This window comes from Camelina sativa, chromosome 1 (genome assembly GCF_000633955.1).
Source record: "Camelina sativa cultivar DH55 chromosome 1, Cs, whole genome shotgun sequence".
NCBI classification, from domain to species: domain Eukaryota; kingdom Viridiplantae; phylum Streptophyta; class Magnoliopsida; order Brassicales; family Brassicaceae; genus Camelina; species Camelina sativa.
In genome coordinates, this window is record NC_025685.1 from 2964258 (window position 1) to 2979833 (window position 15576).

The 15576-nt window shown below is 38.1% G+C and overlaps 4 protein-coding genes across 4 annotated transcripts in view; 3 read left to right on the forward strand and 1 right to left on the reverse strand.

The window, feature by feature from the left end:
* LOC104737638 (zinc finger protein CONSTANS-LIKE 9) lies at positions 1131 to 3054 on the forward strand (the record flags this gene model as incomplete). Its single annotated transcript, XM_019245004.1, is given in 4 exon segments — positions 1131 to 1682; positions 1792 to 1965; positions 2050 to 2339; positions 2420 to 3054. Coding segments are annotated over 4 exon segments (1146 nt in total). The 3' UTR covers positions 2550 to 3054.
* LOC104737938 (GBF-interacting protein 1-like) lies at positions 3297 to 9293 on the reverse strand. The gene is made up of 10 exons (XM_010458207.2): positions 8865 to 9293; positions 8162 to 8205; positions 7940 to 8045; positions 7522 to 7636; positions 6859 to 7328; positions 6036 to 6420; positions 5206 to 5500; positions 4900 to 5055; positions 4112 to 4618; positions 3297 to 4023 (listed from the first exon to the last, which is right to left on the reverse strand). The coding sequence occupies exons 1-10, from the start codon at positions 9028 to 9030 to the stop codon at positions 3739 to 3741; spliced, it is 2529 nt and encodes an 842-aa protein (XP_010456509.1). The 5' UTR covers positions 9031 to 9293; the 3' UTR covers positions 3297 to 3738.
* On the forward strand, positions 10263 to 13804 carry LOC104738030 (ribulose-1,5 bisphosphate carboxylase/oxygenase large subunit N-methyltransferase, chloroplastic). Its single transcript, XM_010458296.2, has 12 exons — positions 10263 to 10713; positions 10869 to 11032; positions 11134 to 11217; positions 11387 to 11444; positions 11726 to 11779; positions 12045 to 12116; positions 12219 to 12299; positions 12537 to 12709; positions 12815 to 12917; positions 13011 to 13142; positions 13239 to 13361; positions 13459 to 13804. The coding sequence occupies exons 1-12, from the start codon at positions 10327 to 10329 to the stop codon at positions 13549 to 13551; spliced, it is 1524 nt and encodes a 507-aa protein (XP_010456598.1). The 5' UTR covers positions 10263 to 10326; the 3' UTR covers positions 13552 to 13804.
* The window catches only part of LOC104738114 (transmembrane emp24 domain-containing protein p24beta2-like), a 2567-nt gene continuing 1218 nt past the window's right edge, over positions 14228 to 15576 (forward strand). The window contains exons 1-4 of the mRNA XM_010458368.1: positions 14228 to 14402; positions 14555 to 14752; positions 15169 to 15355; positions 15463 to 15570. Coding sequence (XP_010456670.1) covers positions 14555 to 14752; positions 15169 to 15355; positions 15463 to 15570 — 493 coding nt within the window. The 5' untranslated portion in view covers positions 14228 to 14402. The remainder of the gene's footprint in view (positions 14403 to 14554; positions 14753 to 15168; positions 15356 to 15462; positions 15571 to 15576) is intronic.

Sequence of the window (15576 nt, forward strand, 5' to 3'; positions counted from 1 at the left end):
CTACACGAACCTTTTCTTGTGCACTTTTTCGTGTTCTGTAATAAAATGAATTTTAAAGAAAGAAGAAAAGAAGGGGATTAGGCACTTTTGATGAAAATTAGATTATGTCACAAGGCAGGCGCCTACATGTCCCTTTGCGGACACACCCACCCATTGTCTATCCATTCCTCACTTTTTTTTTCCTCTCTTCATTACTCACACAGAAAGAAAAAAAAAAAAGAGAGAGAGAGAGAGAGAAGAAAGAAGCAGAAGAAGAGGTTCTCTGTAATAATCATCTGCTCTGTTTCTAGGGGTTTTGTTTCTTTGTTCCTTCTTCTTTCTTTGAAGAAATTTCTGGATTTAACTTCTTCTCAAGGAGATTTTTCTTTTTACGTGAGTGTTTTTTGTTTCTCTTCTATCTGTTTCTTCTTAGTGTTCTTGTTGTTTTATTGCCATCTGTTATATAATCATATAGTGTTAATTATTTGATTATTCACTGTACTTTATCGATCAAGGGTTGATTTATTTTTACTTTTTAAAAAATCTTGTGTTGAATTTGGATCTTCGATTGAGGGCTTTTCGTGTTTTTTTTTTTGTTTTTTTATTTAAACTTGTTCAGATGGTGATATGATGATTGGGATTTTGTTAATCAGAAAAAGCTTGATTTTTTTATCTTTTCTCGGGAATTGAGAGTTTCTCGATCTGGTTCCTTTTTTGAACTATATCAAGTCAAACACACAAAACAAAAAGCCTGTAGTCTTTAGATTTTACTGATCTGTACTTGCTCTTGTTTTTTTTCTTAAATTTCCTTTTGTGGGTTTTGGTCTCTTGATTGTTCATTAATGAAAACCTCTGTATTATTTTGTTTTAGTAAAAATTCTCATCAAGTTAGTTTCCACACGTTTCCTTTTTTTTCTTATCCTTTCTCCTCTGGGGGTTTATTAATCAATGCTCCACCTGTTTATAGAAATCACTAACCTTTACTCAGAATTCTTGTAAAAGAGTTTGCTTTTTTTTTTTTTCCTATATCCCAAGTCTCTCTCTTTTATGTTTTTAAAAAAAATCTAATTTGAGTAATTATTTATGGCTTTTTGTTTCATTTTTTTAACAACAGGAGGAAGTTGATTTGGGTCAAGAGTAAAGGAAGAGAGATGGGTTACATGTGTGACTTCTGTGGTGAACAAAGATCTATGGTCTACTGTCGATCAGATGCTGCTTGTTTGTGTCTCTCTTGTGACCGTAGTGTTCATTCCGCTAACGCATTGTCCAAACGTCATTCTCGGACACTTATCTGCGAGCGATGCAATGCTCAGCCTGCTACTGTCAGGTGTGTCGAAGAAAGAGTTTCACTTTGTCAAAACTGTGATTGGTCTGGCCACAACAACAACAACAACAACAACAACAACAACAATTCTTCGTCTTCAGCTTCTTCTTCACCGCAGCAGCATAAGAGGCAAACCATTAGTTGCTATTCTGGTTGCCCTTCTAGCTCAGAACTCGCCTCTATTTGGTCTTTCTGTTTAGACTTAGCCGGACAGTCCATTTGTGAACAAGAATTGGGTATGATGAACATAGACGATAATAATAATGCTCCTACCGACAAAAATTGCAACGAGGATAATAAGAAAGATGTCTTGGTTGAATCCTCTACAGTTCCTGAAACCAGTTCTGCTGCACAAGGGAATTCATCTTTTGCTAAGAAGGTAACTTTTCACTTCAATATGTTATATTTTACTTTTGGATCCAACACGCATGGAATTGAAATATATTACTGTTACAATACTAAACTCGACTTCTTGATTGTCTATAAAGGATGTTGGAGTGTGTGAAGATGACTTCTATGGAAACCTCGGTATGGATGAAGTTGACTTGGCACTTGAGAACTATGAAGAGCTCTTTGGTGTTGCCTTTAACCCCTCGGAAGAGTTATTTGGCCATGGTGGAATCGATAGTCTTTTCCAGAAGCACCAAACAGCAGCTACAGAGGTACCTTGCTTATTAGATTTTACAAGCAATGAACATCAATTTTGGATGCATCTCTGTGTGTTTCTAATACTTCTTTTGATCCAGGGAGGGAATCATGTGCAGCAAGCTGACAGCAATGACTCGTTCATGAGTTCGAAAACTGAGCCAATTATTTGCTTTGCATCGAAGCCAGCACATTCGAATATCTCTTTCTCTGGAGTCACTGGAGAAAGTAGTGCTGGAGATTTCCAAGAATGTGGTGCATCGTCTTCTATGCAGCTCTCAGGGGAGCCACCATGGTATCCTCCAACATCACAGGATAATAATGCTTGCTCACATTCAGTAACTCGTAATAACGCAGTTATGCGTTACAAAGAAAAGAAGAAGGCTCGCAAGTAAGTAGTGTTCTGTCAAATGCAATGCATAGGAGTGAGTGCAGGGTTTTTCCTAATGAGTCTTTTTGTTTTTGAAACAGGTTTGATAAGAGAGTGAGGTATGCTTCTCGCAAAGCAAGAGCTGATGTGAGACGGCGTGTAAAGGGGAGATTTGTCAAAGCTGGTGAAGCTTATGATTACGACCCTCTCACCCCAACTAGAAGCTATTGAAGAAGAGTCTCTTTGAAAGGTAAATACAGATGGCGCAAAATTCCAACAAGAAAGGTTTTTGACTTATGGGCAGTTTGAAAGTGAGCAACTTGGAAAATTGTGGGTTAGTTAACAAAACAAGACTACTCTTAGTTTGAACAGATCCAAGACTGACTCTTGTATGCAAAGCAATCATTCATTCTTGGGATTCAATCGGTTTCTTTGGCCTTAGAAGCTTCATTCTTGTTCAGAGGGATCATTCTCTGACTTTCCTTGCGAAAAATTACCTCAACTCCGATTTCTTCTTCTTCAGGCGTCTCACTGATCAGGGTTCCATGAATTTTGTTCTTCTCTTGGTAGTTTAAAGCAGGGAGATTTAGAGTATAATTTAAACAATATGATTGTATATGTCTGTCTATTTGTTTGTATACTCATAAATGTTTGTATTCTGTCTTGTACTCGGCATTCTTGTAAATTAAAGACGTTATCCAGTATCTATCAGACACATTTATGTGGTACCAACCGACTGGATTCGAGTATAACGAGATGTTTGGTTACAAGAGGTTAGCATACTATTTGATCTAACGATGAACCAATGCCAAAACTTGTAGTAACATTTGAACTCATTAATAGATTTGTATTTTTACTGAAGACTTATTACATCACAAATTTGTAACCCCTTACATAGGCAATACATTCAGTAATTTTCAAGTTTCAGGAATAAAATATTTGAAATTGAGGGTAGCTAAACAGAACTAAGATGAGCGCGATCAAGAAACTTGTCCAATTTGATTGCTGACACGGATTTGAAAACATTGACCAAAGGCTATAAGGAAAGACGAAGAGAAGAAGAGTCTTCAGATACAGACTCAGGCAGCAAAGTTCTTGGCTTAGCTCAGAAACTTAAAAGGAGAGCTAAAAAAAGACCTCTTAAAAACTAAGAAAGCAATAATTTTGCTAAAACAAAAAGATATAGTAACATCAAAACACTGGATTCATAAAATACCTTCCCCTAGCCTTGATCTTTCTCTGTAATCTCCCTTACATGCTTAAGCCTTCAACTTCATAGCTTCATTTCTTTGGTAATTTGTTAGATGGCACACACACACACGCAAGTCAACAATAACCCGCACCATATCTTTCCTGATTTCTCTGGAATTTCAAACTTGTTGAATCTTCAAAATCTTTTTCATCCTTTATACTTCCTGTTTCAGTAATTACTTGGCCAATTCATCTGCGTTTGCTGAGGCTGTTGGAAGACGTTAGGCGCAGGTGCAACCATTTCAGCTCCAGCCACACCTTGAGACTGTTGTAAGAGTGGATGATGAACTCCTGCTGCTGTTACTGCTTGTCCCGGATGGTACATACCTGGGAACGCGACATGCCCAGCTTGTGCTGGAGCGTAAGTCACATGTTGCCCATGGTGCTGTAAACCGTAGAAAGAGCTTGAAACATCTCGTCCTGGTCCAGCAATCCATACAGGAAATGCTTCACTCTGCAGGGACCCCAAGAATATAAATTCATTAGGAAAGGGAACTAAACTTTCAACTGAGTTGGTTTAGGGAAGGAGAGGGGATAGATACCTGTTGCCCTGTTGTGTTGTAGCCGTTGTTTTCTTTCAACTGCAATGAGTTGAGATCCTCATTGGAAGTCGAATTCCCGGCTGATGCAGCAGAGGTGGGATTATATCCTGCTGGGAAGGACCCATATGTTGGTCCGTAACCAGCAGGCATACCGACATGAGTCATGTTTCCTGTATTAGTCCCGGGCTTGTAATGAGGGAGTGCGTATTTGCCTCCTGTTGCAGCTCCAGGAGGTGGAGGAGCAGGATATACACCGCTTGCCTGAGGTTGCTGAGCAAATGCACCATTGCTTAAGAACTGCTGCATGGTCGGGGGTGGTATATAGTATGGGGAGAAGTAGTGTCCATATTGCACGTAGTTTGGTGGATAATGGGACATATGTAAACCCGGGGGGCGCAAAACAGGAACAGGCTGCTGTGTGACAGGTATAGAGCTCTGCATTAGTCCTGCAGCCTGAGTTACCAGTGGTGGTGGACTAGCAGCAGAGAGAACCAAGTTATTTCCACCCTGAAAATCAACATGTTCAAGCATTTCAGGCACAGAAAAGTATTAATGCATGTTTGTAACAGCTTTATCTTTTGATCTTTTAAAAGTGTTATAATGCATCTGAACATAAAAATATACAGACCAATTAGAAACTGTAGAATCACAGTGGCCGACATGACAAATTTGACTATTAAATTGATGCTGCTAATGTTGGAAGATTGAATGTATAAACGAAAGAGTCTCATCTTAAATCAGGTCAAAATCACGAAGGTGTGAATTTTATAATAAAATACAAGGCTAACCTCTTGCATGGTTTGAGATGAATGCGGAGGCAACACGGTCCCATTAAATTTGGAGACAACACCTGGGGAAACGAAGGGAGAAATACGGCCATCACTTTCAGGGCCTGAGCGGTAGAACTGAGCATAGTAACTCGCTGTATCAAATGGTTGTTGGCCCTTCAAAACAGCAGAATAGATAATTTAGAAGATAAATTACAGATGACAATGCCGAAAAACTATATAATGAGCAAAATGTTACTGATCGACGAAGAGTAAAAGCAAGGTATATCAACCATAAGAAAACCTAACAACAATTTGAAGGCATACCGCATAATTGGGAATACGAAGGCCATCACGTGCTTGAGGGTCAGCATTCTCAAATTGTGGAAGCTGGCTCCCATGAGCTGGAGGAACAAGGCCATTAATATTACTTGGATCACGGTCAAAGGAGGTTTGATTGCTTTCGGACTCCAACATATTCTCTTGCTTGGACACCTCATACTCTGGAGCTACATTTGTTGCGGTGATACCTTCACCAGCCATATTATCTTGAACTTGTGAAGGCGACTCAAGGTAAGCACTATTGTCCTCTTCCTTTTCAGTCGAATGGACATTTGGGTGACTGTAATCATAAATGAAAAATTCACTTAGGCACTGGGCATATAAGTACAGTCATATTTCAAGACATAAAAGTTCAGTACCTAGAAATGAAAGGAATTAGGTTTTGTGTAGCTCACTAAGTGTTCATAATGGAAAGGTCATTACGACTTCCAGAAACTTAATTCCGTAACCCATCCTACAGCACAAAATTCTTTCTGTTTCGAACTTGGGAGCCAGGCAGGACAAAGAGTTGTTTCTAGAAACAAAACCCAATTATCCATCCACATTACCCAATTAACCATCCCTACAGCATGAATACAGCATGAAAAAGATATATGTTCTACTGTTCTAGAGCCTGATGTACACCATAGTGTTTTGGAAGTTTCAACTATGCTACTTATCAGAGCACGCAAACTACACCTGGAAATTTCTTTTACCTTATTCCATAAGTAATTTATTATTAACAACTTCTTTCTAGCTTACAGCATTCTAAATTGAGAATCTATAGTCACTAAACAACATCAACAATAACTGACAAATTGGAGAAAGGTAGATACCTGAATTCCTCCTCTTCAAAACTCTCTTCAACTTCCTGCGAATCATGAGCGAGAGGTGCAGATCTCTTTTCATTCTCTGGACAGGCTACTGAGCTAGACGTAATACAAAAGCCAGCATCAAAGCTTCCAAAGCTTAGCTTGGTTCGTTCAGCCTCTGGAACAAGAATATGGTTTGGAATAATAACATGCTGACGTTGAATCTGCAAGTCTTCCAGCTGTCTCTGCAATCTCGATGTGGCCTCTGCTGAAGGGATAACATTTTCAACAGATTTGTCACTAGCTTCAGTAGGACCTGCAAGAGCTTCACCTGTAGATGATGCATCAGAACCCTGGGTAGTGTTATGGTTCACTGGCTTCGGTTTCCATTCCTTAACGGAGCCAGCACCTAGAAACAAGCATCATTGAAATGATGATGTCAGAAGATTACAGTCTTGTAGAAATGAGAAAAAGAAATACAATAATGAAGAGCTATCGTCGACAAAAAGTGTTTCCTATAAAAGCAATGCCTGATGTTTCTGATTTCTATGCACATTTTACCACCATATGCTAAATATTTCATATCACAGAGAAGAAATCCAGTACTGCAGNCCAGCACCTAGAAACAAGCATCATTGAAATGATGATGTCAGAAGATTACAGTCTTGTAGAAATGAGAAAAAGAAATACAATAATGAAGAGCTATCGTCAACAAAAAGTGTTTCCTATAAAAGCAATGCCTGATGTTTCTGATTTCTATGCACATTTATTACCTGGAATATATGCTAAATATTTCATATAACAGAGAAGAAATCCAGTACTGCAGATATAAATGTATCACTGTTACCTCTTTGAGTACCAACAGTCTGATGCGACCGATTACTGTAATTAGAAGACGGCCGACTACCCGTACTGTTGCTATGAGATGAAGCAGGCCTCGGAACATAAGTATCATTCACGACAGTCTTCCCAGCCCCACGGGATCTGGCATGGAACTTGCTTTCTCCAACGTGTTGTTCATATGCTGTTTGCTCTGATTTGGGATTTGAAGATGTGAATCGAACTTCAGAAGAAGTTGGACGAGGGAGTGGCAGAGAATCAACCGATTTCTGCTCAGTAGGCACATCCCTAGAGACAATTGCTACACGATTTTTGTTTAATTCCACAGAAGATGGTGCACCATCAATGGTGTTTGAGGCGACTGAAGATCCAGTAGCTTTCAGCTGACCTGAACTAGCTGGTAGGTTGGAAGAATGATGAACATCAGAGCTTCCCGATGTCAGACCAACAATACTTTTATCCATCACAGCTGAATGGCTGTCAACAGTAACAAAGAAAAAAGAAAACAAACATCATGAGAAGGTTCATCTATTGAATATAACCATGCTGGAAAAAAGGCCAACCCCTGTTTTCACTGAGGGTATAAATACATCCACCTCTATGTCACATGTCACATAGGATCAAGGAGAATGATAGGTAAAAGGGATTCGTGCTATAGGATGTCACTCACCTTGACACCAAAGTAATATCTTTCGTTTTTATCTCTTGAGAGGTTGAAGTTGATGGATCAGTGACCTGCTTTGGACCATTTGCTTTTCTAAAAGAATTCTTTGCACCAGCAACATCTGATTAGAAATAAACATTCAAAACAGACAGTTCATCAGTTACTGAAAACTTCAAAAAGCAACAAGTTATGGACTGCCGCTAGGAACTAACTCTATCACATTCTTTCGCTACATACTAAAAGCCATTCATGAACACAAACATGTAGTAGTGTCCTAGTAGAAAAAATCAAGAAAGTATTAACTTTTGAGTAACTATAACAAACAGGATTGTGACAGTAAGAAACCACTTTCAGAGAAAACTAATGCTGCATATCAACAGATGAAAGTACTGTAATAAATTGAGTTAGCCTGATAGTTGATTACCATGTGATGCATGACGCGAAGAGAAATTCCCCCGACCGGCCCTACTACCACGGCCCGTGCCACCAGATCTCCATGGTGATTCAGCAGAATCCTTGTTGTTGATGTTCTGTAGCATTCAAAGAAAATCGTCAATCTCCATGTCACAATATTTGCTGTCTAGTAGACATGTGGTTAACACATAAACTCATGAAATAGACCAAATGAACTGCAAACACCCCATACCTCTTTTCTCTTATCACGCTTCTTTTTAACCTCATGGAATGGATCTGCAGAGTCATAAACAGTTTTTGCATTAGCTCAGAAGATTGGATAGAATAACACAACAATCCCAGAATACATCTCCAAATTACAAGATGCACAAGCAGGTAATTCGAAAAGCCTGATGCAAAAACCACAACTGCCGAGAAAATCTACTCTAAAACCTAAAGAAAATCATGGTTACCACTGATAGACCCAGCACATGGGTTTAAAACTCTTTTCAAAAAAATTTGCTTAGATAAGATACTGATAATGTGAACTTCCAAGCAATAGGATTCATCTACAACGCACCAATCTTTGTATAGAACTCATACCTAGCAAAAGTATTCCCCATAGACAAACCACTCAGAATACTATACCCTTTCTCTCACACATCACTAGTGGAAGTAATTGATTCCCGTATATTCTAAATCAAATCCTGAAAACTTTTTTTTGTGAAAAAAACGGTTACAACACAAAATCACAAAACCAACTAGAAACAGCAGGCGAAGGAACCGATGATTCAGATAAAATCAAAGGAGAGAAGAGCAGATGAATCAGATGCTAAAACCTAAGTTAGACAGAAAAAAAAAAAACCCCAAATCGAAAATAAAATCACTCATCGTGGATCCAAAATCAAATAAAGATAAATCAGGTATGAATACAAGTGAAGAGAAGATATAAATACCCTGAAGAAGTAGGCGTTGAGCGGTCTCGTCAGGATCCATGTTGCATTCATGAAGCATTGCGTGAATCTCATCTTCGCTATAGTTCCCAGCAGTGGTTTCCTTAATATTCTGAATAATCTTCCGAGTACTGGCTGGAATCGAAACCCTAGCGCCACTGCCGACCATCCTCTCTTCTTCTTCTCAAACGTAATCTCGCTTCTTCGCTAATTTTTTTTTTTCGAATCGAATCTGGAAACAGACCAGGAAGAGGTCTGCGTTAACCTATAATATTGTGTATTGTATACGAATAATACGCAAGTGATTTAAATAAGCACGAGAGGATGGGATTTGAAACTAGTTTATGTCGAGGATGGAGAAGGAAGAAGAAGAAGAAGAAGAAGAAGAAGAAGAAGAAGAAGAAGAAGAAGAAGAAGGAAGGAGAAGAGAAGAGGCAANAAAAAAAAAAAAAAAAAAAAGAGAAGAAAAAAAAAAAGCAGAGGAAGGGAAAAGGGGGGGCGAGAAAAGGGAATGAGCAACAACCAAAAGGAAAAAAATTTTGCAAGGTTAGGGCTTTTTTTGTTTTTCACATTTTCCTTTATATTTTGGTATTGCCTTCCTTTTCTAGCTTTTAGTTATTGGTTATTATTATTATTTGAATCTGAATCTTTGGTAAAGAATGATAACCAAATATGATGTCACAATTATTACTATTTGAGAAAATTTGATCACAAGTAAGGATGTACTTTCTCAATATTGACTATATAATAACCACACAAAAAACATAAATACAGTTTGTGAGAAAATAACTTAAATACAATTTCTTAATGTTTTGAACTATTTTATAAGTGTTGCATAATTTTTTTTCCTTTTGAATCATATGCTAATTTTCTAGATATAGATATAACTTATCAAAAAAAAAATGTGTGTATTATAAAAAAAAATTACACGTTAGATTTTGGCTGAAATATTTACCAATACCCACTTTTAACATTTTTTAAAGTCACCTCTAGAAAAAGCCATTTACTATTTTTTACCAAGTTCACTCTCTTTTTTCCTGTGTGTTTTGGGTATTTTTCCTATTGCTTCTAATAAACCCTTTAAACTGTACCTACTTTCTTAATAAACCATCAAAATAATTTATAACTAGTTTTACTTTTAGATTATAAAAAAACAATCAATCATCACATTTGTAAAGTCTATAATTGAAACTATAGAACATGATAATATGGTAAACAAATTTTCAATTATCTCATCAATTGATTATCATTAGGCCTATCCAAAACATAGGAAATTAAATTAATATCTTCCTTGGCAATCAAATCAAACTCAAACCAAAACAAACCGAATATTTTTCGAACCAAACCGTAATTTACAAACTAATCATATCTCGGCTAAGTGCTAATCGCAGAGTAGTGAGTGGCATCATCATAGCCTCACCCACAGCCACTCGTCTTCTCTCTTCTTCGTTTTCTCCTCTCCCCAATGGCGAAAGCTTCCAGCGTCTTGCAGTCAACCCTCCTCCCAGCTTACTCTCCACTCCTCAAACTCCGTAATCAAAGCTTCATCCTCTCTTTCCCACCGCTTCCGGTGTCTCGATGCCGTCCCGGAATCCACTGCTCTGTTTCGGCCGGTGAGACAACGAGACGATCCGTGGAGGATGCTCCGGACATATCATGGGGCTGCGAGATTGATTCACTTGAGAACGCTACTTCTCTCCAGAACTGGCTCTCCGAATCAGGCCTCCCTCCGCAGAAAATGGCCATTGATAGAGTCGACATCGGTGAGCGAGGCCTCGTCGCTTCACAGAACCTTAGAAAAGGAGAGAAATTGCTCTTCGTTCCTCCTTCTCTCGTCATCAGTGCTGATTCCGTAAGTTCACACTCCCAATTTCACTTGGAATATATAAAAAAAATATAATCTTTAATCTCACATGAGTTCTTGATCTCTCACTTGAAAGCAATGTGTTAAAGTATCTTTCTTTTCATGAATGTGAATATCTAATAATACTGGAGATTGAATTTTAGGAATGGACCAACCCAGAAGCTGGTGAAGTGATGAAACGTTACGACGTTCCAGATTGGCCTTTGCTCGCTACTTATCTTATTAGTGAAGCAAGTCTTCAGAAAAATTCAAGATGGTTTAACTATATCTCAGCTCTTCCGCGACAACCGTACTCACTTTTATACTGGTAAAGTTTTCTACTTCTCTTTGGAGCTGCTGAACTTGCTGATAATGATCACGTTTGTCCCAATTTTTTTTACTCCCTACAGCCCTTTTGTACTATTTCAGGACTCGGACAGAACTTGATATGTACTTGGAAGCTTCGCAGATTCGAGAACGGGCTATTGAAAGAATCACGAATGTTGTTGGAACGTGAGATATTGTACTTTCTTTCTTTCCCTCAACTGCTGTGGATGTGTAGAATTTGCTTCCCGGGTCCTGAATTCATTGTGGCATTCACAAGCTCTTATTGTAGGTTAGGGGTTTGATGATTATATTTTGCATTAGACACTGCTCATGTCTTTTTCCTTTACATCCCCAGTTATGAAGATCTAAGAAGCAGGATATTTTCAAAACACCCTAACCTTTTCCCTAAAGAGGTAAATGTTATGCCTATATTGCTATAGTTAACTCAGAGACAGAAGTATACAGCTTGCTCTGCTCGAACGTCTGCTTTCTTCTTCTAATAATGGAAGAAAAAATATTTTCAAAATCGAGCGTAGTCTTTCTTTGGTCTGTTGAAGGTCTTTTTGTCACTTGCAGTGTGCACTTCTGTATTTGCAACTAGTGTTGCCTTTATTATATTATCTGAGGTACTGTGAATTTACATCTCAAATTTGTTTTGTCCACATGAATATGAGTATGCTATTTATTGGTGCAGGTTTTCAATGATGATACATTTAAGTGGTCTTTCGGAATCCTATTCTCACGGTTGGTAAGAACTACTTTATCAGAAACAATCATTTGCTGATCTTTATAATTTATTTACATAATCTAGATGTCTTGAATTAGTGAAACAACGGACTTGTTCTTTTATCTTAGCATGACTTTCTGCACAATATAGCTGTCTCCAACAATTTTACAGTGTGAACAATAATGAGCAGTCACCAGTGTGCATTATTTAAATTTCTCTTTCCTTTCCGGTAACCAGTGTGCATTGCGTGTCTCTGTCAACTCAGACTTAAGCTTCTCTAACACAGGTACGGTTGCCGTCTATGGATGGAAGATTTGCCTTAGTTCCATGGGCAGATATGCTTAATCATAATTGTGAGGTACTTCTGCTTATCTTTATGACCAATTAGCTCCTAAATTATCCTAATCAGAAAGCGTGGTTAACTTATGGTAGTAATTATTTCAAAATTTGCTTTGGAAAGGTTGAGACGTTCCTGGATTATGATAAGTCTTCGAAAGGAGTTGTCTTTACAACAGATCGACCATATCAACCAGGTGAGCAGGTAAATATGACCTATAGATTCATTCCCTAGAGAAAATATAAAGATCATTTCTGTATCACTTCAAATGCTCAGTTTGGTCAAAATTCAGATAAACACGAGCATTGAAGTTATATATAAGTCGGGGTATAGTACAAACAAGTCCCATTCACACTATTGGACTCTTTAGCGCTCCAGCAAGCCAATCCGGAATGGGACCAATGTACTCTGAAGTCTCTGATGTATTTCAACTTTGTGCAGGTTTTCATATCATATGGAAATAAATCTAACGGAGAGCTATTGTTATCGTATGGGTTTGTCCCCAGAGAAGGAACCAATCCTAGTGATTCAGTAGAGCTAGCACTGTCACTTAGGAAAAATGATAAGTGTTACAAGGAAAAGCTGGATGCTTTAAAGAAACATGGATTATCGACGTAATCAACTTTCCCACCACCCATATTTTGCTCTCAAGTTTTGTAGATTTCTTTTGATCAACTTGAGTTTTCTTATGATGATTCTGTTAACTAATTCACTGGCAGGCCTCAATGCTTCCCCGTAAGGATAACGGGTTGGCCAATGGAGCTAATGGCATATGCTTATCTAGTGGTGAGCCCTCCAGATATGAGAAACAGCTTTGAAGAGGTTTGGCAACTCCATCATAACCCTTTTTTATTGACTCTATCCAATTCTTCCCTTCTTCATAATACATCCTTGCTAAATTTATATCCATTTCAGATGGCGAAAGCTGCTTCAAATAAGACATCAACAAAGAATGATCTGAAATATCCCGAAATCGAGGAAGAAGCATTGCAGTTCATACTGGACTCATGTGAAACAAGCATATCAAAATACACCCGTTTTTTAAAGGTAAAAATGACAAAAAACAGTTCATCTTTCTCTATATGTGGAAAAATTGCACTGCATCTGCTTATTGTTTGTTTTATTAATCATTTCTAATTGCAGGAAAGTGGATCAATGGATTTGGACATTACATCTCCAAAACAATTAAACCGAAAAGCGTTTCTAAAACAGCTAGCTGTAGACTTGTCCACAAGCGAGCGTAGGATACTGTACCGTGCTCAATACGTAAGGACTCATTTTGTACTCGATATGGTAGAAGAATTCGTGGATCTATTTATGATATTGTGGAATCTGTGCATTTTTTTTTTGGGTCTCGGTTCAGATTATTAGGAGGAGACTGAGGGATATAAGAAGCGGTGAGCTGAAGGCTCTACGGCTCTTCAGTGGACTTAGGAACTTCTTCAACTTCAAGTGAGTGTTGAATGAGGAATCTTCAACAGCTTTAAGATGCGTCAAGGGTAGGCTTCATTGTTCTTCAAACCAAAAATGTAATTTTCTCTACCAAAGAAATGAATGTTGGTGTAGGCATGGTGAGATCGTGAGTATACTACAAAAAAAAAATATGGCAGTTTGATATATTACTAGTAATGTGTTTTGTACAATCCCTCTGACGAAGTGTACATTTATTCTTTGTCCATAGTCCAATACAAAAACTGAGTTGAGCATTGTTTCTAAAACTTACAAGCTGAACTTATAAAATTGATCGAATACTAAAAACGCATAGTACGTCTATAATCTGGTTGTACTACACGTCAACAGATTGTTTCTTTAGCAAAGCAAGTATTTCACCGTGGCATACTTTTTTATTTATTTTTTTAACTGTGGCATACTAAAACACAAAAAGAAAACATGCAAAGTCTCCCATTATAATTTTTTTTTTTTTTTTTTTGACGGCTTTATGTTAAGAGCCTCTGATGATAAACATACTGAATTATGGAATCTCCAATTTCGACATAATGTGATGTGGCAATATCTAAATGGTTTAAAGATATTTTATTGCCAATGATATAACGCCACGTAAGCCCGCTGACCAAATACCCCAAAAAGGAGCAAGCGACGTCGTTTATAGTTTGATGATCTTGTCCGGTCACGAAACTGCCCTTCAGTCAAAACAGGATTCTTCGTGTCTGATTCTGAACGAATTCGCTCTTTCTCCCCTCCCTATCTCTCTCCACCGTCTTCTTCTCCGATCAATCTCCGATCGTTTTCCAACACTCTTCGACCAGATCGAGTTTCCATCGATCTAATCTCTTCTGAATTTGGAAGGTAAATTCCTCACACTCTGTATCTCGAATCTAATCACCTCGTAGGAATCGAAATTGAAACAATTAAATTTGGTTTGGTTTGTGGAATCTGCAATTGAGGCTTCCTCTAAACAATTGAATTTTGCTTGATAGAATTCGAAATTATTGTGGCAGATGAGCTTGAAGGCTACGATCGTAATATTAGGGCTCTTATGGAGCTTCCAGGCAGCGTTAGGGATTAGATTCGTGATAGACCGAGAAGAATGTTTCTCTCACAAGGCTGAATATGAAGGCGATACGCTTCATGTCTCTTTCGTCGTCATCAAGTCTGATTCTCAGTGGCACTTTAACGAGGATGGTGTAGATCTTGTGGTATGACTTTTTCTCTCCCTCAATTGAACCTTTTGCTACGTTTCGAGCTTGCAAAATCGATCGAAAAATAGATAGGGTTTGTATTAGTAGACAATGCTTAGGGTTGTTGCTAGGTAATCTATACTCTCCAACATGTATTGATAAATTTGTGTTAGTGGACAATGCTTAGGGTTGTTGCTAGGTAATCTCGAGCATGTATTGATAAAGAATTTGGTTTCTCGTTACAGTTGTTCTCTTGTACCCTCTAGTTTATTTGGTTGTTGTTACTATTCTCTTGTGCACTGTTGATTAACAAATATTGATGATGGATTTGGTAGGCTTGGAGGCTATATGACATATCTTTTAGATTTCCTGTATGGTATGCTGTTGGATGAGATAACCATTGGTGATGATATATATTTTTGGATCTTGAATAGATACATGGCCCAACAGGCGAACAGATTCATGACTTCAGGGAGCAGATAAGCGCAAAGCACGACTTTGTTGTCCAAAAGAAAGGTGTTTACCGTTTTTGTTTCACAAACAAGTCTCCTTATCACGAAACCATTGACTTCGATGTACAGCTTGGTCACTTTGCATACTACGATCAACACGCAAAGGACGGTGAGTATTATCTTTTTAGTTTTTTTTTTTAATCAGTTCAGCTTGATATTGAGTTACTTAGCTGAAGATGGTTTTGTCTTTGTTGTTATGGTAATATGTGTGCGCAGAGCACTTCTCTCCCTTGATGGAGCAAATATCAAAGTTAGAGGAGGCTCTTTACAACATCCAATTTGAACAACATTGGTTAGAGGCTCAGACCGATCGTCAAGCTATTGGTAACA